The sequence below is a fragment of the Ophidiomyces ophidiicola genome, assembly GCF_022830035.1.
Source record: "Ophidiomyces ophidiicola strain CBS 122913 chromosome Unknown scaffold_1, whole genome shotgun sequence".
Classification (NCBI taxonomy): domain Eukaryota; kingdom Fungi; phylum Ascomycota; class Eurotiomycetes; order Onygenales; family Onygenaceae; genus Ophidiomyces; species Ophidiomyces ophidiicola.
Genome location: NW_026054641.1, coordinates 1,431,611 through 1,452,690, shown reverse-complemented (window position 1 = coordinate 1,452,690; position 21,080 = coordinate 1,431,611). Strand labels below are relative to the sequence as shown.

Genomic DNA, 21,080 nt, shown 5'->3' with positions numbered 1-21,080 from the left:
TCGCGCTGCCAAAACGTCTTCCCCTCTGAGCCTCTCGTTTTTCACTCCTTACGACGCTGCTCTCCGTGATACGATGGGTCGTACTGTCGACCAAGAGGTTCACGCGGCTTTCGTGGAATTTCGTGCCAAGGAAGACGATAAGGTGAAACTTCCGTATTTCATGTATCTTGGGTAATATTTCCGCCGCCGCAACGACTGTACTGACTGGAAACCGGTATAACAGTGCCTTTCCGTGCAGTGCATCTACTGCCAGCAGATTCGAGCGAAAAACACCAGCCGCCAGAAGCAGCATCTGCTGGAGTGCCCGGCCCTGCGTGGTCAGCACAACCCGCATGCGCCGCCGCCTCAGGCCAACGGCGTCACTGCCCCCAATGGCTATGGAGCGCCGCCCAACGCCCCCGCCGTGGCCCAGAGTGCCGCCTCCACCGGCGCTCTCCCCTCGAACACCGGCTCGATGCTGGCTGCCGGTGTGAACCCGCACGGTGCCACCCTGCAGACCTCCATGCAGAGCATCCCCGGCCGCCCGTCTCTCCCCTCCCAGGCTGCTCCTCAGGCGTCCTCCTCCGCCGTTCCCCCTCAGGCCCGCGCCCACAGCACGCCCAAAGCCCAGAAACCGCGCCAGAGCACTTCGAATCTGCCCGCGCCGCCCCTCGACGATGTCCATGCTGCGTTTGTGGAGTTCCGTGCGAAGGAGGAAGACAAGGTGTGTAGTCTTGGTCTATATTAGTTCATATTCAAGACGCTTTACTTACTGTTGGGCAGTGTTTGTCCGTCCAATGCATATACTGCCAGCAAGTCCGCGCAAAGAACACAAGCAGACAGCGCCAGCACCTTTTAGAATGCCCAACATATTTGAATGTGATGAAGGATTCCATCCCCGCAAACAATCTGCAACATACCTTCCCCGAGGGTGATATTGCGCGCTCGCTTCAGCTCCCGGCGCCGGCGCTAGAACTCGATTTTCGCATGAGCTTAAAGCTGAATCCAACTTTGTCTATTGGCCCAGGCGTCTGGGGCCAGAGGGATTGGATTACTTTTGTTGGTGGCCAGTGGGCAGGTAGATGGGCCAAGGGAATCGTCTTGGTATGCCTCAGGTCTCTTCATTCTTTTGATGTCATATGCTGATGTTTGTTGCTGCAGCCTGGTGGTCAAGATTCGCAAATCACCGTAAAGGAGCTTGCTACCAGCATCCGGTCGACTTTTTTGCTGCAGACTGCAGATGAACCCCCAGCATATATTGCTGTACGGACAAATGGCTGGCTGACTGGCGCAAAAGAAGTGCTTGAGAAACTCCAGGATCCGAATGTGGCAGACACTATCAATCCTAACACGTACAAGTATCGTGTTAATATCTCTATGGAAACCGGGGATGAGCGGTACTCATTCGTGAATACGGTAATGTGGATTGGCAGTGGTTGTCGTCGTGGTTCTGAAGGTATGATGCTCCGTGATTTTTGATCTCAGCGTATCTGACAATATTGTCCCAGTCATCTTCGATGCTTTCCGTATCACGTAAACGCCATCGCCGTGTCAATATATATGTGTTTAATCATCAGCACTGTTTGCAAGCTTGCGGTTTTTGTGGGAAATTGCAAAGGTGTTATGTCAAAGGTGTCTTGAGGTGAATGGGGGTTGCTCCGTCCTTGCCAAATTGCTTTCCTGGCTTTGTCTCCTGTTGTCTCAGTTACTAATCCCTTTTATCCTTGTTCATCCTCAAGCTCCGTTTTCTCCAATCCTTTGCTATTTCTCTTGTTTCCGTTCCTTTGCTAGCCTTTTTTGTTCCAATTCTCCCAAAACTTTTTCTCCTTGGTTGATCGGCTCTCCTACTTGAATCTGGTTCTACACAAGTTGGTTCAGCGTGAGATTTCTTGATTTTATCTGTATTTGAATTTCTATCTTGATACGGAGTCCTCGTGCTCTTATTTCCCCTGAATTTCATTATTATGTGCTTGTAAGAATGGCCGCAGCTGAGTCCTTTGAGCCAGTTAGGTGGGCACGTTGTGTACAGAGTAATGACTAAGCAATACGGAATACGCCGTACAAGATATACAGTACAGAGTACCCTGTATGTTGGTAGACCTAGTATGTAAAGGGACTTGTTTGTATTGTTACAGCACCGAGGGATGAAGAGTAAAGCAACAATTTATATTGGAGTTGAAGGTCTGGTGTCGATGAATGTTCCCCTTAGGTGCTGTCAGTCAATTTCAAATTTCACATGCTCGCTATCATGGTATGCTCTGTGTTAATTCACAATATATATGCCCCTCTTTTCGCAATTCGAGGAGGACGCGATACTTCATGTACTACAAAAATACTTCGTACACGAAGTACCGTCTATTATACGCATACCTTCGTACTGAAAAGTTCTAAGATGGAGTATGGAGTACCTGTACGGAATGTACTGGTACGTGTACTCCGTACAGTGCAATTAGAATGGAAATATAATATTCCGATCCCGTTTTCATAGGAGTAGGATATTTCTTAGGCTCTTCTTTGTTTACCGACACAGTTAACCAATTTATACCCCGTACGATTCTGCTTTTGAAAATTCGAATAGGCTAGCCAGCTGAGGGTGGCAGATGAGAACAACCTTCGAAGGTGGGAACAAGAATGGGAGGAGGGTGGCACCCTGATTAACAACTTTATGAGATATGGTGAAGGGGGTGACTTCATCTCATAACAAGATTTCATAATGCCCCAAGCTGAATCTCTTAAGGTATCCTAATTATGATCCTTGGTTTATTATTAAAAGCCCTCATTATAGACTCACTAGATTAGTCGGAAAACTTCTCTACGAATTCTTTATGTCGGGCAGCACGCTGGCACCCGCGGGCAAGAATGCCGACAAAAGGCCAACAGAAGCCGTTTAAGGACAATTGACGGGATATGAGACTCAGCCCTTGAGTGGGTTTGCAGATGTTCTGTGTTTAGCTTAAGCTTGCGGACCGCAGAAACATTCCTTGGTTGAGAAGCCCACTGCGCGATATGGGCGCGCAAAATGGTTGCCGTATCAGGATCAGGCGTGGGCAGCCAACGGAGGAATAATACAGTGTGGGACGCCCCAGTTGCATGTTGTATGTAACTGTGGGGAAATATTATCCATGGTACTTATAGCCGTTTGAAATATATCGATAATACCCCAGTTCCGTCGAGTATCTGGGGTCATTGAGTTTAAAATCGGCCGGTTCATGTATTATGCATTATTATTATTTCGCCCGACGAGACTGGCTTCATACCTTGCCGTCCAACAAAAAAGATCCACTGCTCGCGCTAGCATCCAAACTCTGGAATGACGCGGCCCCTGTCTAGCCGTCGCCTACCTTGCCCGTCCACTCTCCAGGCTATATTAGCTAGCTCCCTATGCGCAAACCCTGATCGCCCTAAAGATATAACTAGCCGCGCTGTCGCGGTAAAATCCAAACGAGCGGAATATGCAACTAGCCCAGTGACGTCGGCCCAGATCCATTTAGCCGCCGTTTCGGCCGGGTCTTGATTGAGCTTGTTGTTTGCGGAGTCTGCGTGTCTGAAAAGGCGACATGGAGAGCTGGTGGAGAATATGTACCTCCGGCGGCATTTTCCGTGGGAATTAATGTGGGCAGCCAGTAAGCCAATTTCCCGAATAAAGGCCGATACTCCAGTCCAACCTGCAGCCCTCGCGTGTTCTGATCCTGCTATGGGACCTTTGGATGATTTGCACAAAAATCTTCATACTAAGAGCAAAATTGAATATTGTAAATAATAATATTGATCTCCTTGTTCGAGACTATGGTGTATAATCCAGAAATGCATACATCTTCTACATAAGATATTCATAATATCATCAAAACGCTAGACAGTTTCAATATATCGCTTTACCTCCCTATATCACAACAAATCAGTATATCTGATGAAGTAGAGGAAATATAGAAAACTTACCAATCTGTGACTGCCTCCTCCCATAGCTTAACTTCATGTTCACGCGTTCCACCAAAATGATCAACAAACTCGTCGCTGAAAATTTCTCTCGCAATGCTATCTTTCGCCGTAAACCGCACAATAGCTTCCTTTAAAGATTTAGCAAGTCGTTGCCCTTTATCAGTTTCACCTCCCACATTTTCGCCCCGAGCCAGCGGGGGAACCGGTATTTCCAGCTTCTTTTCAACCCCACGCCACCCAAGACCAATGATGGCCGCTAGAACATAATGCGCATTGATATCTGCACCAGGAACTCGGATCTCAAGTCTCGAACTCTTGGGTGTGCATGTTGGTGGCGTGATTAATCTAACCGAGGCAGCGCGGTGTTCCAGGCCCCAAGATACTGTGACGGGCGCCCAGAAGTTCTCAACAAGTCGTTTATACGAGTTGATCGTCGGGGCGAGAAGAGGCATGATGTCTGGGAGCCCAACAAGCACACCAGCCAGGAAATGTCTCCCGAGATCCGAGAGGTATTCAACATCTGGATAGGGTGGTGATGGGTCACGTTCTTTGCGGTAGAAGAGATTTTCGCCTTCGCTATTGACAAGAGAGACATGCATGTGGCCGCTGTTTCCAGGGAGTCCATGTACTGGCTTGGCCATGAAAACTGGCGTAATTCCGTATTTACTGCCGAGAGCTTTCACCACATACCTAAGTGACTGTGTTAGCGGTGGTGGTCTGCTTCAAATTTCTGCTTAGGTGTTCTCACTTAAACAACCCTGCTCTATCGGCAATCTCTTTAATTTCTCCAAATTCGAGGGCCTATTTTCCAAAAACAAGTTAGTTCAGTAGACCACATTTCTATAATCAAGGGATCACAAACCGCTTCAAACACACCAGGGCCACTCTCAGTATGCCAGCTCTCGATGTCACAATGAAATTCCTGACAGCTATTGAATATGCGGTAGTAATACTCCTGATTATGAACCGGCCTTGTCAAACTATATCCAAACATTCCTTCCGTTAAAGGAGGTAGATCTGCGACTGTGTTTGATTTGAGAAATCTGGCTGTTCCTGACGAGTTGCGTTCTGAACTATCCTCACTTGATGGTACGCGAAATTGATAAAACTCATACTCAGCTAGAACCAGGGCGGTCAGCCTTGAACACAGTGCTAAATTGCACGGACAGGAAACATACCACCAGCCATAGCCTTATAGCCCTGTTTCTCCATTGCTGCACAAGTAGTTTTTATCAACCCACGGGGGCATGCTGAGATTGGGGCATGAGTATCGGGGTTAAGGAAATCCACCAAGAAGAATGGCACGTTGTCTTCCCAGGGGATCCGTCTGAAGCTCTTCAAGTCAGGAATAGCAAGCATATCTCTGTAACCGTTCTCCTTATTGCTGATCCCTAGCTCCCTGAAGTACGTCTGATCATGCATATCCCATCCGAAGATGACGGAGCAGAAGCCGAACCCATTGCGTGCGATCGAGAGGAACTTCTTCTTGGAGACGAGTTTTCCACGAAGGATGCCATCTGCGTCGATTCCAGCTAGCTTGACCTGGGTATCACCTGCGAGAAGCGTCTCCAGGGAGTCGTGACTGGTTTCTGAGAGGCGGATGTCGGCCGTCATGTTGGGTAAAGCTGGGGTTCGCAGGGTCTTGTAGGTGGCACATTCGCAGCTTGGTGTTGCGATCCGACCGGCTTTAAGCAAGAGGCTGATCGGGAGCTAGGAGGGATAAACTTCGCCCCTTGCGGGAAACGTCAGCAGGCGCAGTTCGGCGGTAAGATGCCGAAGCACAGCGAAACCGGCCAGAAGCTCATCCGCGGCCCTCGCGTTGGCGGCTTAGCGCCCTTATCTGGCTTATCGCCACCCGCGGTCACGGGAAATTCCCCAGCTGCGCAAGGTTCGCGCTAACCCCGGATCCAATAGCGTCAGGTGACTAGAACTATTCTATTCTAGGCCTAGTGTAATTTAAGCTTCGCGTTTGCCGCCGCAGCACTGACGAATGAATCCACGCAATTCCCGCCGGGTAGTTAAGGAGGGGCAGCTTTGGTCGGCGAGCTTATCGTGGTGGGGAGGTTATTCGTGCTGTCGACATTGGGGACACACCATTATCGCGACCCAGAAGCCCTGCTACACCGAACATATAAGAACGCCTACTTGTTGGCTGTACCGTCTGCATTGACCCCTCACTCACCCTACAAATTTCCAGCTCTTCGGACTTTACCAGCCTAAAGCTCGATTTCAAAGTTCCCTCGAAGTTTACCTCTTGAAAATGGCTGCTCGAGGACGTTTGCAAGGCAAGAATGCCATTATCACCGGTGCTGCAGGGTATGCTTGTAACTGCTCGTAATATCATGTATCTTCTCTATCATTTACTGACAGATCAAATCCTCTAGCGGTATCGGCCTCGAAACTAGCATTCTTTTTGCTCGCGAAGGAGCATCCGTCTTAATGGCAGATATTTCGGAGCAAGCTCTCGAGAAGGCTCTTGCTAGAGTTAAGGCAGCTGTCTCCAATGCTCCAAGGATTGAGACAGTCAAGTGCGACGTTTCCAAAGAATCAGATATTCAAGCTATGGTAGACAGCTTAGATTCGTGGGGTGGTCTAGATATTATTTTCAACAACGCTGGCATCATGCATGCGGATGATGCCGATGCTGTGGATACACCAGAGAAGATCTGGGATTTGACACAGAATATCAACGTCAAGGGCGTGTGGTATGGATCCAAGCATGCTGTTCTCAGCATGAGGAGAAACAAGAAGACCAAGGGTAGCATCATCAACACCGCAAGTGTCGTCGCTCTAGTGGGAAGTGCGACCCCACAACTTGCATACACAGCAAGTAAAGGTGCCGTTTTGGCTATGACCAGGGAGTTGGCCATTGTTCATGCCCGCGAGGGATTCAGATTTAACTCGCTGTGCCCAGCTCCTTTGAAGTATGTTTTCCTTTCAGCTCTGTACTCAAGCTATTCTGACAGTATCATTAGTACTCCCCTTCTTCAGGACTGGCTAGGCGATGATGCCCATAAGCGTATGAGACGTGAAATCCACTTCCCCTCTGGCCGCTTTGGCGAAGCTGTTGAGCAGGCCCAAGCTGTTCTCTTCCTTGCCAGCGATGAGAGCAGCTTCGTCAATGGATCTGACTTTGTGGTTGATGGTGGCATGACAAAGGCAAGCAGTGCATTCCAATTACTTTCCCCCCATAGCTGCTAACAGATTATATTTTAGGCATATGTCACCCCTGAAGGAAACCCAACCGAAGCACCCAAGAGCTTGGCCGCCTAGAGACCTAGATATACTGAACATGGCCCTAAGGTATCTTGTTTTATAGTGGGCTTAAATGGGTACGCTGTTAAATGACCTTACTTGTAACTAATCACCTCCCAAAATCTCCCCAGCAAACATGAAAGGAATGTATTGAAATATTCAATGACAAATTTGTCCATAGAACACTGTTAGTCTTGTTCCATATGCTATTATAGACCCAAATCTGTCAGAAAGAAAGATATGTACTCCATTGCAATTTTGAGAGCTACAGGTCCAAAAAGTAAAATCTAGTAGATACATTAGTGTTTTGAATACCGCATCCACTAGACCCAATAGTTCTTTTAATGTTCTGTGATCCGGCAGATCGACCTTAAGTGCTGCATGTACATACCTTCCTGTGTGTGGTCAATGCTCAGGATAGGCAAGGATTTGACCACCAGATAGCAGCATGCTAAGATAGTAAGGAGCACCCTGTAGTACAAGCTTGTTACTATTCAAGGCAACGTACATAGGAGGTCTCTATTTTACCATCTCTTTGTGCCTTGGGTCACAAGAGATATACTCTCTCGCGTGTTGGCCCTCGAACGGTAGTATTAGTACCTTTTGACCGATCTCTAGTAGGCAGGCATAAACTAAGAAGCTTTGCAAACACAATATCAGTTCATGATTTGAGAGGAATATTTTCTAGGTAGAAGGCTTAATAAATATGTAGGTGGGTAAGTTGGGTGAGGCGATCCCCCTACAGCGGTGCTAACACTGCTACGTAGCATCATGGTAGGGCTAAATTATGTAGTGACCCTTCATAGCAATGAACATTATTAAGCAGAGATTTAACACACCCACTCTGTGAGCGAAAGAGTGTGTTTATGACTGTTTGAAAAATGAAAATCTTTTTGCAAATTTCTTTTTGTGGCATCAAGGCTCACAGGTTGCTTTCTGCACATGGGGATCCTTATGCAACCACATCCAGCATCCAAATAGGCAGAATTTTGCTATTTTGGCTTTTCTTTATGGGTTTCTTTCTCAAACAGCGACAGTGAACCCCGACACTCTGAAGAGTTTCATCCCAACACTCCATCGTGATTCATTTTCAGAGCTATTTTCTCGTCAGAACTCTGGTTTGAAGTGTAATGGAAATACTGCTGAATAAGTTTTCACACGGCTAGGCTGTTATAACCGGTCTGTGCAGATGTTAAATGTTGCTATTATTGCCTGAAATTACAAGAAAGTTTCTGTAGTGGGACCTTACTCTTGGTTTATAATGCTTTCTATATGAAAGAGTCTGCTGTTAATGTTGCATCGCAGGTTGCTCTTCATTGATTTCTCAAGTCCACAACTATAGAAGGGAACAAAACGTCTTTAGATAACGAGAAGAGTGGTGTGGTGATTCTAGAATTGGGCATGTTGAGGAACATCACTCTGGTTAATATGACGGTTGCCTCCGTAGAAACCGCCATGGATGACCCTGCCGTAGAACAGAGCTTAGTGAGGAAATTGGACTTACATGTAGTGTCATTGCTCTTCGTCTTACGTATACCCCCTTGTTATCTGCTAATAAGTCCCCTGTTTGACACATGTTGCAGTTATGCTGAGCCTTCTCGATCGAACTAATATTGAAAACGCCAGGATTGCCGAAATGGAAGATGATCTTCAGCTTCATGGGAGACAGTATACATGGTTGCTGATATTTTTTTATATCTCGTATATTATTTTCCAGTTTGGAGCCATTCTGTGGAAGCTGCTTTCCCCACACATCGTCCTGGTGACTCTTGTTTTGGCCTGGTGAGTGTGATACCACTTCTATATTTAGAGAAAGATAAGTTGAATCAGTTAGGGGCATAGCTGCTACTTGCCAAGCAGTGGTGCAATCATGGGCTGGAGAGATAGCACATAAATTTCTTCATAGTGCAGCAGAAGCAGGATTTAGCCCCGGAATCCCGTACTTGCTGTCATCCTTCTATCGTCGGCGAGAGCTTGGGCTACGCTGTGGCATATTTTTGACAGCGGCCCCCGTCGCAAACACGTTTTCAGGGGCCCTGGCGATGGTATTATGTATAAGAAATCGAGCCTACCTCCCTGGAGGTTGCTTTTTCTTGTAGGGGGACTACCAACTGTCTTAATGGCCCCAGTGGCATTTTATTTCCTGCCTGACAGTCCGAGTACAGAACGTTTCCTCACTGAAGAAGAAAAGAAAGTGGCACGGGTGAGAGCAGTTCAACAGGTTGGAAAAGTGAAGCGGGTTGGTGGTATAGACTGGAAAGATGTTTCCGCAACACTTTGCGATATAAAAGTTTAGGTAGGCACAGTAGGTAGACCATATTTACCTATCTTTAATAGAGCGCAATTTGACTTGGAATATAGCTCATGTATTTCAGCTGCAGTTTTAGTTTCGCCTCCATTGCCGTATTTCTTCCAACGATAACCAGAGATATGGGTTTCACCGCGGTGAATGCCCAAGGCTTAACAGCCCCGCCATTTTTTGTGTCAATCATAACCACCGTTGGTACAACTTGGCTAGCCGATTAGCTTCAACAGAGGGGCATAATGGTTGCCATTCTCTCCTTCATTGCAGCGTCCGGTTACACTCTCCTTACACTTGCACTTTGCCCTGGTGTGGCGGCCCGGTACGCCGGAGTATGGGTTGCGGCGAGCGGTTTATTTGCAGCTATGGCTAGCCTCGGCCCATGGCATTTGGGTAATATAGCCCTTCCTCCTCCAAGGTATTCTTTAGATATATTCGAAGGCCAGATCTAACATTTCCCAGGTAATCAAGGATCTGATAGTAGGCGGGGAGCGATCATGGTGATCATCAACCTCACCGGCCAGTGTGGCACAGTGTTGGGAACAAACATCTTTCCAGATTCTGATAGCCCGCGATACGTCAAGGGCCAGGCAATATGTGGTACCTTTATGTTATTCAACTGCATCCTCGCGATAGGCTTGAGAACGTTCCTGCCATGGGAGAATCGTAAACTCGACGAAAATTATGGAGAAATAAAGAGAACTATGGCCCTACCTTTCGGTACGTCCTTTGAGGATGCTTAAAGAATGTGTGTTTTCACCACGGCTATTATCTGTAAGTCGGGCGATAGCAAGGGAAAAAATCATTCAAATCCGTCATTCCGCTCCATGCTGTGACATGAGTGAAAACGATTTCGAACTCAAGTACTGTAGCAACTTGGCGGTTTGTGCTGCCGGTCGTCCAGCGTAACGCCCTTCAGGGGCTTGACCCAACGAGCCCTAGAGTCCTGCTGGTACCTGGGCAGTTTCAGCAAGCAGCGATGTCTGTCTCAACAATCCCTGCACGTGATTACGGTACCGCCTTGGCGCGCCCAGCCGGATTAAATACGTACCGTACTGTCACGGCGCCCGATTGGGCCAAAAACTTCACTCAAGTCCGTCTCAGCCTCCCACTCTGTCATCATCGCATCCATCGTGCCATCAACCTCACAGCCACTTTTCTCTTTACCATCGCCACCAGACCGACCATCTCTGCTGAATTCTTCCTCCGCATCGTGATAACAAGCGTGTCGAGTTCTAGCGCCGTACCTCCAAATCATTGCCTTCGATTTCTCCTAGCATCTATTTCGACTTAGCCCTTAGCCATGGCCGACCGTGACCAGCCATACGATCCCTATATTCCATCAAACTCAAATCAAAATGGAGCAGCCAACAGCGGGAACCAGAGAACTGCTGCGCTGCAAGCGGTAGGTTCCCTACCACCTCTTGAATTGTTAAACATTGCACAATCGCTGGCTCTGTTTTGGAGGAGTTATTCCGTACACCGGCCTGAACAATGCACCTCTCAACTCCAAAGCTTGTTCCTACCCCCGATGCAAGCAGCTAGACAGTTATTCGCGTTTAGGGGAAGGGAAAACCGATGCGCTCAGCAGAGCCACCATTGTTTCTTGCACGACTTTTACCATGTTGTCTAAAACTATACTAATGTGTATCTGGTTTTTTCTAGCAAATTGATGATACAGTTGGCGTTATGAGAGAGAATATCAATAAAGTATCGCAGCGAGGTGAACGTTTAGATTCACTCCAGGACAAAACGGACAACCTAGCTGTCTCCGCACAAGGCTTCCGCCGTGGCGCCAACCGGGTCCGCAAGCAGATGTGGTGGAAGGATTTCAAAATGCGGATATGCTTAATTGTCGGAATTATAATCCTTCTAGTTATCATCATTGTTCCAGCAGGTATGTTGATAGGACTTGTGTTCTCAAGTTCCATGCTAATTTTACCTAGTCGTCGCCACTAACAAGGGGAAATAAATGGCCCCTTTCCTTCGACTCTCCTCATATCGATACTAAAATCTGTCGGTATCAGCCGGACGATGATTATACAATATGGCTTGTTCTGCTCTGTACAGCAATGAAGAAAGCTTTATGACATTCACTGTTTCTGATTGTGTTTTTTCTTTTGGCGCTTCTGTTTTCTGGTAGTGTTCTTGTCCTTTTTTAATTCAGCTATGGCTTATCTGGATTTTGCAACTTCCTCCAGGTCGAGCTTACGAGGGAGCGGGTCTTTGTAAATGATACTCTGGTAACTGTAACCGTCAGGTAGTGTGTTTTTTCTGATAGCAGCTCTTTAATGATTTGTGCCCTTTGCTTCAATGGCCCATATGGCAAGGCCTGGCATTGTCAACCTTTTAAGGTGATACATGGTGTCCATTTGTTCACTAGAAAAAGTGCTGCCTTTTTTTTTGTGGTTAGAAATAGCAGCGACCAGGCAACCAGAAAACTGTTGTAGGTGTCATCTTGTTGCAGGCTCCAGTGGCTGAGAGAGAGTTTTGCGGATGCTCTGTGGATGAACCCACACCCACTTAAGCTTGAGTCACGAGTGCCAGGGTGGAATTTTCTCCTTGGGCCTCCTCACAATTCCCACGCGGCAACAGATATTGAGTGCAACCTGGCCCCGACGACCCTTGCACGCATGCCTAAGAGTTCATTCATTTCACAGACTGGGCTGCCGCGCGTGGGTTGACAAAATGCTACCTGCTCGCGTCCTTGTGCGGGGAGGTGCCCGAGCTGCACGCCTCAGCATTCCATCCGCTCGTTTGGTCAACTTCACGGCTATTCCTTGCTGTGCATCCCAACGACGCCATTACGCTCCGGGCTCTGCGCCTTACCTGTCAACGCGTTCTACCGTTGTCCAATTGCTAAGTAACATTGGCTCGAAGCGAGAAGTCCAGCAGTACTTGTCTCATTTTACTTCCGTTTCTTCCCAGCAATTCGCCGTGATTAAAGTCGGCGGTGCGATTATAACCGAGCATCTACAAACTTTATCCTCCGCCCTTGCATTCCTTAACCATGTCGGCCTTTATCCTATCGTTGTGCACGGAGCGGGCCCACAATTGAACAAGTTGCTTGAGGCTGCAGGCGTAGAACCGCAGTTTGAGGATGGAATCCGAGTGACGGACGGCAAGACCCTGGCTCTGGCCAGGTCCCTTTTCCTGGAAGAGAACTTGAAATTGGTTGAGGAATTGGAACGCTTGGGCGTTCGAGCGAGGCCTCTTACGACTGGTGTCTTCTCGGCGGATTATCTTGATAAGGAAAAATACGACCTAGTTGGGAAAATCAATGGCGTTAACAAGAAGCCAATTGAGGCAGCCATCAAGTCTGGTTGCCTCCCGATTTTGACCTCTATGGCGGAAACCCCGGAAGGTCAGGTTCTCAATGTTAATGCTGATGTTGCTGCTGGGGAGCTGGCTCGCGCCTTGCAACCATTAAAGATCGTGTACCTCGCTGAGAAGGGAGGGCTTTTTAATGGAGATACTGGCGAAAAGATTTCTGCTATCAACTTAGACGAGGAATATGATGATTTGATGAAATTGTGGTGGGTTCGCCATGGTACAAGATTGAAGATCAAGGAAATGAAGGAATTATTGAACGACCTCCCACGAACTTCGAGTGTTGCCATCATTCATCCTGCAGACCTTCAGAAAGAGCTGTTTACAGATACAGGCGCAGGAACTTTGATCAGAAGGGGCAACAAGCTTCACGTGAAAACATCTATTAAGGATTTTGAAGACCTTGACGCTCTCCAAAAGACTCTTGTGCGGGATCAAGAGGGCTTGGATGCCGAAGCCATGGTTGACAGGTATATACAGGCCTTGAAAGGACGCGAATTTAAGGCATATTTCGATGAACCTATGGATGCACTTGCTATAGTTCTTCCTCCGAAAGAAGGCTCCAGTCTCGCCCACCTGGCAACACTCACTATTACGAAATCTGGCTGGCTTACTAACGTTGCTGATAATGTATTTGCAAGCATTCAGAAGGACTTCCCGAAATTGGTTTGGACAGTCAAGGAAGACGACGAGAATTTGACTTGGTTCTTTGATAAAGCCCAGGGTAGCCTTAACCGAAATGGCGAAGTATTGTTCTGGTCAGGAGTTAACAGCCCAGAGGAAGTAGGACAATTGGTTCATGAATTTAGCCAGCGTGGTGGTGATATGTTCGGCAACATTCACCTGGATGCCAAATTTACTGCCCCTAACAAAATTGGCTCAAGCCCAGTTTCTTCTCAACAGAGACGGGCATTCTCGACCACAGTTCGTCCAAATGCATTCCTTGGTATGAAATCTCACTCTGTTCGGCAATACACCACGACCAACCCTAACCCTCCTCTTGGGAAAAAGAATGCATCAAATACACATCCTTCTCGGGTAGCTCTGATTGGCGCTCGTGGCTATACGGGCCAGGCTCTTATCAACCTCATAAACGCTCACCCTTATTTGGATCTTCGACATGTATCTTCTCGTGAACTGGCTGGCAAACCACTTCAAGGCTACGATAAGCGATCCATCGTTTACGAAGAACTTAGCCCTGAGGATGTTCGTCGCATGGCGGAACAAGGCTCTGTTGATTGTTGGGTCATGGCACTACCAAACCTTGTTTGCAAACCCTACGTTGATGCAATTAATGAGGTTGACAAGGAGAAAGCTGTTATTGTGGACCTAAGTGCAGATTACCGATTTGATAGTAGCTGGACCTATGGGCTACCTGAACTTGTTAATCGGGGCAGCATTGCTCAAGCGAAGAGGATATCAAACCCTGGGTGTTATGCTACTGCTGCACAGCTGGGCATCGCTCCATTGGTTCCATTCCTCGCCGGCCAGCCCACAGTTTTCGGTGTCTCGGGCTATTCTGGAGCGGGAACCAAGCCAAGCCCAAAGAACGATGTTGCAAACCTTACCAACAATCTTATCCCATACAGCTTGACGGACCACATCCACGAGAAGGAGGTTAGCAACCAGCTTGGTATAGATGTTGCTTTTATCCCTCATGTCGCTGTATGGTTCCAGGGTATTCATGTGGGTCGTTCATACTCTTTTTACACTCATTACTTACTGACTATGTCTATAGCAATCTATTAGCATGCAATTGAAAGAACCCATGACATCGCGGGATATCCGCAACCTCTACCAGGACCGCTATGCCGGTGAAAAGCTGGTGAAGGTGGTTGGAGAAGCACCAGTGGTCAAAGAAATCGCTGGCCGCCATCATGTCGAGATTGGCGGGTTTGCTGTTCACTCCAGTGGGAAGAGGGTGGTTGTTTGTGCAACAATCGACAATTTGTTAAAGGGAGCTGCTACTCAATGTCTTCGTAAGTTTTCCGCTAATAGTTTCCCCTATAGTAGGGTCGATCTGACATATCTTGTAGAAAACATGAACCTTGCGCTCGGATACTCAGAGTTTGAAGGCATACCAGACGAGCACTAACCAGTATCATATTCCATGTATACTCACATGATACGATCTAGAGCGAACAGCACTAGATCGAATTTTATTTCATTCCTTTTCTTGCCTCTGAAAGGCTTTAGAACTCTTTGCTAGCGTGATATTTTTCAGTCTGTGTGCTGATATGCACCTGAAAGTTGGCGTTTCCCCATTGATGATTGTAGTATACTCTTGCATGTATGCTATAGATCTGCCTTTGGATGATTTCTGCTTCCAAATTATGTGATGTTCTAGAATTGCTTTCAACTAGCTTTACCTGACTGGTGTGTTTGGAGATTCGAAAAAAAAGAAGAATACGTATAGACAGAATACGCAGCAGGTTTCAACGATACTACGATTATACCTTTTCCTCGTATGGAGTATAATTGAGCCCATACCAGTGGCTCCATATTTCCCTTTCTTATTATTATAAAGTGAGTCTGGGGTGCTGTTCATCCCGTGGAGCAAGCCCTGAGGATCCGTCTTTTCCCAAGAAAAAGAATAACACCGCCACCGTTCTTCAATTCCCGTGTTCTTGCAAGCTACAAACGTATCCCGTGACTCTTCCTCGTCTTCACTCCCATGGCGACTCCCGTCCTTTCCCTTTTGGGCGTACGCGTCCTATGGCGCCCCTCATACCATTCACCGCGTGCACCTTCAGACCACCGAAAGGTCTCACTTCATCGAAGTGACCTGCATCTCTATTTTATTTTTTCAGCCCCTCATCGCCATGACTATATACATTTGACTACCCCGTTTTTTATGTAACGCCGCCGCATCTCATGATACTGAGGCGGAGACCGTTTCTCTAAGTAAAGTAAGCTTATCCGTATGATAGGTGGGCTAAAAAATGTTTTACAGCCACGAAGGTGTGTGTTTCCGGGGAGTCGACGATGGGTATTTGGCTTTGATTATAGCTCAAGGCACTGACGTGGATTACACGGTAGTCCTCACATCGCGTGAGCATGGCGTTGCAACCGTTTGGTAGGTCATGATCTATCTGGACTTTGATATAGAGTGCCGTACATTCTGCTAACCGGAGCCGGGCAATTGTTCAGGCTCGTAGCGACTCTGGGCTCTAAATCTACGACAAAGAAAATAAACCGCAAAGCGATTCTCGATGTCGACGTACCCAAAGCTTGTGGGATGATTATACACCCAGAAGCTCCAATGGCGTTGAGGTTGCAAGGAAACTTGCTGTATTCATTCCCTTGTACTCCGTAATTTGTCCAACTATATCAGCCAGAGCTAATTATATAACATCCCTCGCAGTTACGGTGTCTCTAAAGTATATAATCAGCAGTGTGGATATATACTCCTAGATGCACAGGCAGTCAGGGACCGCATGACGGCTATGTTGAAAGTCGTTCATGGCCGTGGGTTGGATCCAGACGCTGGAAAAGCAAGGTTTGCTCTCTGCATAGTGTTATTATCATATTATCCTGCTGCTAAGCTGGTCAAAATCCACCAGGCGGGATCAACTCGTATTACCTGAAGACCCGACATTTGTTCCAGGATTGATGCTCTCAGGGTTAAACCTAGATCTATCGGCATTGGATATTATGACTGTGCTCCAAACCCCACGTAAAATGACGAGCCTACTTTCCAGCTGCCACAATCAGTCAAATAGATCAGACCAAGCGTTTGACAATGAGGTCCAACTGAATCTTTCTTCCTCGCTCGGAGGATACAGCACTGTTGGCGGTTTGGGTTTGCCGAGCGAAATGAGCAGTAACAGAAAAGGGCCTCAAATGGAACTTCCGGCGTATTTAGGTGACGAGGAGGGGGTTCTCTTGCAACCGGATTTCGAATTTGATGCCGAGGGAAATATCGTTGAATTATCTGTCCATGGAAAGATAGATCATACGGGTGTAGACGGGACAGGTCAGAATCGACAGAGTTTGAAAATCGGTAGTGCAAACAAATCTGGCATTGAAGAAGTTCAAAACATGGTAAGATGACAAAAATTAGGACTGCATTGTTATTGACTTTGTGATAGCAGCTTGAAGATATGCCGATATATGACGAAAATCTGAGAGAAATGGTAAATGTGAATACGATTTTGCCATTCGAAGAATCCCCTTGTCCAAGACACCAGGGTCACGATCGACCAGCAATAACTGAGAATACTTCTGATCAAAACCCACAGCAATCCGAAAAGAAAAGGCGGCTGAGAGCTATGGAAGTTGACGACTATCCAGAACTCAGTAATGCTGACTTGGCCCAGTGGAATTCCGAATATGCACAGAATATGGCTTCTGCTGCTAAAGTGAAGGAAGCTAACAAGCTTATCACGATCGCTAAAAAGAACGCGGCGTTCTGTGTTCTGGAAGTGGGAATTGGGGCTGTCGGCATGGTTCTTGGGATGGCCAGATTTTCTCATCCACTAGAAATGTTCTCTGGGAGCAGACTTCTAAGTGCTCTAACAGGTTCACAGACAGATGGACCAAGGCGCAAACGCGACCGTAGCACGGAAAGCAGCAGTGACGAATCCAATGAGTCCAAGAGGAGAGTACGACAGAGAAGCAGAGACATCGAGACTGCTCGTGGACAACAGGCGGAGAATGAGGCATTTCTACCATTTGATGTAAGCCTATCAGCCACAGAGCCAGTCTAGGCTTCGAAATATCTGACTATACTCATAACGACAGGATATCGAGATCGGTCGACATGCACCCCCATCCCTTCAAGGCGATATATCCCTGCAAATGCCGTGGAATGTTACCGCCTCGATACACAGTTCTCATCGGGGTTCATCTGTCGTCGGACCATACTCTGGTATTGGAGGACCAAACTCTGCGTTGCGTTCTGGACAGGATCTGCAGGTTCCCAATTCGATCAGTGGGCGCAGAGGACGGCTTCCGAGCGCCAGCCCTCTTGCAGGCCGTGGAAGAATGCAGAATACCTTTCTTGGCGTTCGATTACAAGATGAAGATCTTGATATGGATATAATCGGCGGCATGGATGTAGACTCATATATGGACGAGGTTTGTATGAAAGAAACAACTGGGCTGAGTTCACCCTCGGCGCACCGAGATAAGATCGCCGAGCCTTCATGGTTCTTAAGTAACCTCGATCAACAAACTGTGAATTTCCTCGAATACGTGAAAACTCGAGGCAAAGAAATGCCTGGCACCGAGATGTCGTTCGCCTTCTTGTTTCCACCCGGACAGAACACAAGGGTTGTCGCAACCCATGGACTGTTGCACGTCTTGACTTTGGCAACAAATGGAGTGCTGCAGGTGCGCCAAGATGTGGATATAAGCTTCGCCAGAGGGTGTGACGATGTGGGAGAAATCTTGCTATCCATGCGATGCTAAGATCTAGACCATGAAAGGTGTCTACAGACAACCTTTTTGAACGATCTAAAACGACCAATTTCTGCTATAAGATTTATTCTTCGATTTTTCAAGCGATACATATTCAGAGGGACATATTGCTATCTGCGGGGAATTTGTTATGCTATTTATCGCTGCCATGTCCCTTTCTCTTTCTCTTTCTCTGCCTCCGTATTCCTAGTTAGTTACTCCGTACTCCCATTTTACCTTCGCCTTCTGTTTCATATCTTGACTACCGGATGACGCACTGCCACCACTCCCGTCTCGGCGCATGCCGCTGAGGGTCGCCGTGTAATGTAATTTCAGTCCCATACCGCTGGCCCCAGCAATTCTCCGTAAATTTCGGTTATGTTCCCTGCACACCTGTATTAATAGTACCCTCCCAGTCTTGGCAGCACGACACCAGCCCTTGAGCCGATCCAGACGCTGTCTTTGCTCCACGCTCGATCCCAACTCCCCCTTCATCTCTTTGCATCGTCTCTTTGCGATGTTATGAGATTCTCTTGCGGCTGCTTTAATCATCATTCACTCGTTTACTGTGTTTCCTCTTTCCGTGGTTTTCGTCGCCCCGGTCTCTACCCTCTCGACTCCCCTGATCGCCGGCTGGTTCCCCACTGTACCTTCGTCGAATTTTGATCGTTATTTGGGGGTCTATCGTCTATTTCGCTCCGCATGACATAACGAACCCTTTTGTTTGCTAAATCTCCACCGAGTTTCCGTTTTTGACTCCCTGTCAAAGCCCCTGGTTTCTGCGTACTTCGACGGAGGCACCCGTATATCCGCATGGTTGATTCCACGGCGACCTGATTGTTTTTGCACCGAATTTCATTTCAGTTTATCGATAAAAATCAAACATGAGGTTACTTACTGTCCAGTCAAAGAGTCCGCTTTCGACTCTTTTCGTAACGTCGCTACTTGGCGTCCAAACGGTACAAGCGTCTATTACTTTAGACCTAGGTAGTCCAGGTGAGTAATGCACAACTAATATTGTCTAGTAGGCTCATGGGCTGATTCCAATATCTTATAGAGTCGATCAAAGATGCAACAAAGCAAGTTTCGGCCGGTTTAGTCAAGTACTACACCGGATACAAGCCCGGTGATGTACCAGGAAATCTGCCCAGCCCTTACTACTGGTGGGAGGCAGGTGCTATGTTCGCCGCTCTGATTGACTACTGGTTCTATACGGGCGACTCTCAATATAACGATATAACGACACAAGCTATGCTTCACCAAGTTGGAACTGATAAGAACTTCATGCCTTCCAACCAGTCAGCAAGTCTTGGAAATGATGATCAGGCTTTTTGGGGAATTGCAGCCATGACTGCCGCTGAAAATAAGTTCCCGAATCCTCCAAATGATAAACCACAATGGCTTGAGCTTGCCCAGGCAGTTGTTCATTCTCAGATCCCTCGGTGGGATGCAGACACATGTGGGGGTGGCCTAAGATGGCAGATCTTTTCATTCAACAAAGGTTTTCCTTACAAGAACACCATTTCTAATGGTTGCTTTATCAATATTGCTGCCCGACTTGCACTCTACACGAAGAATGACACTTATGCCAAGGAGGTTGAAAAACATTGGGAGTGGATGGCTGATATTGGATTGATCAGCCCGACTTGGCAAATTTTCGACGGAACAGACTCGCTCAAAAATTGCAGCCAACTGAACCATATCCAATGGACGTATAATAATGGTGTGTTGCTGGCAGCAGCAGCTGCCATGTATAACTACGTACGTACTATTTATTCTCATTTTTTAGACGCACAGACCATTCTCGACTAACCAATTCTATAGACCAATGGGGCCGACATTTGGAAGAAACGTCTGGACGGTCTTATCGACGGAGCCGGAGTGTTCTTTTCCAAGGATCCACCAGATGTTATGACCGAAGTTGCTTGCGAGGCGAACGGTAAATGTGGAGTTGACCAGCGCTCCTTCAAAGCATACCTTGCTCGTTGGATGGCACTGACCATCCGAATTGCGCCTTATACCCGTGAGAAACTAATGCCTCGACTACAAGCTTCTGCCAAGGCGGCCGCATTGCAGTGTAACGGACCTGAAAATGCTTGCGGCCTACGCTGGACCATGGGTGCTGCATACGATGGCTCGACCGGCGTCGGAGAACAGATGTCTGCATTGGAGATTATGCAGGCACATTTGCTTGACTATGTCGGTGGCCCGGCAAACAACAAGACAGGCATAAGCAGGGGAAACCCAAATGCGGGCACAGGCAAAGAAACCAAGTATACCAAACTCAGTGATATCACCACCAAGGACAGAGTTGGCGCTGGGTTTTTAACCAGTGTTATTCTGCTGAGTGTCCTTGGTAGTGCTTGGTGGATGCTATCTTGAACTACTGGTGTCTCAGATGTACATGTCGTTGAGTTGTCGTTTCCCCTGAGTCTTCTTGTCGGCTCTATCATTTCTCTTTTTACGTCTTTTTTCAATATTCAATATTTGGATTGGGAATATGAGGGCTCAGATCTTATTTCGTTCAATGTCTTTTTTTGGACCTTGTCGGGGCCTTCGATACTTCTATATACTTTCATCTGTTGTGTATATGTATTCCTACTTTCTCTGATATCTGCTGGTCTACCTTGATGCCTTTTAGGTGTGTGGAGTTGGAGTGTTTATACAAAGCAATTTATATACATGAAATATACTCGAAGATACCAACAACTTGGAGTTGAGTATTATACATCTGAAATTTTTATTTTGGCAAGGCTATAAACCCGTAGGAGAGAATTTCTGTCATCCATTCGCCCACATTTCCTCATGGCGAAACGTCTCATGTTGATTGGAACGCCAGAAAGCCCTAAAGGAGATGGGCTGAGTTAGCCTACTCAGA

At 47.2% G+C, this 21,080-nt stretch overlaps 7 protein-coding genes across 7 annotated transcripts; 6 read left to right on the top strand and 1 right to left on the bottom strand.

The window, feature by feature from the left end:
* Window positions 1–73: 73 nt before the first annotated feature.
* LOZ57_000503 (uncharacterized protein) lies at window positions 74–1,516 on the top strand (the record flags this gene model as incomplete). Its single annotated transcript, XM_049249602.1, has 5 exons — window positions 74–142; window positions 224–703; window positions 763–1,083; window positions 1,141–1,435; window positions 1,488–1,516. 5 exons carry the CDS (start codon window positions 74–76, stop codon window positions 1,514–1,516), a joined length of 1,194 nt encoding a protein of 397 aa, XP_049111796.1.
* Window positions 1,517–3,828: 2,312 nt separating this feature from the next.
* On the bottom strand, window positions 3,829–5,529 carry LOZ57_000502 (uncharacterized protein; the record flags this gene model as incomplete). Its single annotated transcript, XM_049249601.1, has 5 exons — window positions 3,829–3,859; window positions 3,916–4,605; window positions 4,664–4,716; window positions 4,778–5,034; window positions 5,094–5,529. The coding sequence occupies 5 exons, from the start codon at window positions 5,527–5,529 to the stop codon at window positions 3,829–3,831; spliced, it is 1,467 nt and encodes a 488-aa protein (XP_049111795.1).
* Window positions 5,530–6,175: 646 nt separating this feature from the next.
* On the top strand, window positions 6,176–7,116 carry LOZ57_000501 (uncharacterized protein; the record flags this gene model as incomplete). Its single annotated transcript, XM_049249600.1, has 3 exons — window positions 6,176–6,231; window positions 6,300–6,839; window positions 6,891–7,116. The coding sequence occupies 3 exons, from the start codon at window positions 6,176–6,178 to the stop codon at window positions 7,114–7,116; spliced, it is 822 nt and encodes a 273-aa protein (XP_049111794.1).
* Window positions 7,117–10,775: 3,659 nt separating this feature from the next.
* On the top strand, window positions 10,776–11,444 carry SNC2 (Vesicle membrane receptor protein (v-SNARE); the record flags this gene model as incomplete). Its single annotated transcript, XM_049249599.1, has 3 exons — window positions 10,776–10,877; window positions 11,138–11,369; window positions 11,419–11,444. The coding sequence occupies 3 exons, from the start codon at window positions 10,776–10,778 to the stop codon at window positions 11,442–11,444; spliced, it is 360 nt and encodes a 119-aa protein (XP_049111793.1).
* A 716-nt stretch (window positions 11,445–12,160) lies between these two features.
* ARG6 (Protein arg-6, mitochondrial) lies at window positions 12,161–14,897 on the top strand (the record flags this gene model as incomplete). Its single annotated transcript, XM_049249598.1, has 3 exons — window positions 12,161–14,488; window positions 14,541–14,781; window positions 14,839–14,897. The coding sequence occupies 3 exons, from the start codon at window positions 12,161–12,163 to the stop codon at window positions 14,895–14,897; spliced, it is 2,628 nt and encodes an 875-aa protein (XP_049111792.1).
* A 1,342-nt stretch (window positions 14,898–16,239) lies between these two features.
* rec8 (R8 protein) lies at window positions 16,240–18,214 on the top strand (the record flags this gene model as incomplete). Its single annotated transcript, XM_049249597.1, has 4 exons — window positions 16,240–16,301; window positions 16,366–16,846; window positions 16,894–17,481; window positions 17,546–18,214. The coding sequence occupies 4 exons, from the start codon at window positions 16,240–16,242 to the stop codon at window positions 18,212–18,214; spliced, it is 1,800 nt and encodes a 599-aa protein (XP_049111791.1).
* Window positions 18,215–19,086: 872 nt separating this feature from the next.
* On the top strand, window positions 19,087–20,584 carry LOZ57_000497 (uncharacterized protein; the record flags this gene model as incomplete). Its single annotated transcript, XM_049249596.1, has 3 exons — window positions 19,087–19,198; window positions 19,260–19,963; window positions 20,027–20,584. The coding sequence occupies 3 exons, from the start codon at window positions 19,087–19,089 to the stop codon at window positions 20,582–20,584; spliced, it is 1,374 nt and encodes a 457-aa protein (XP_049111790.1).
* Between the last annotated feature and the right edge of the window lie 496 nt (window positions 20,585–21,080).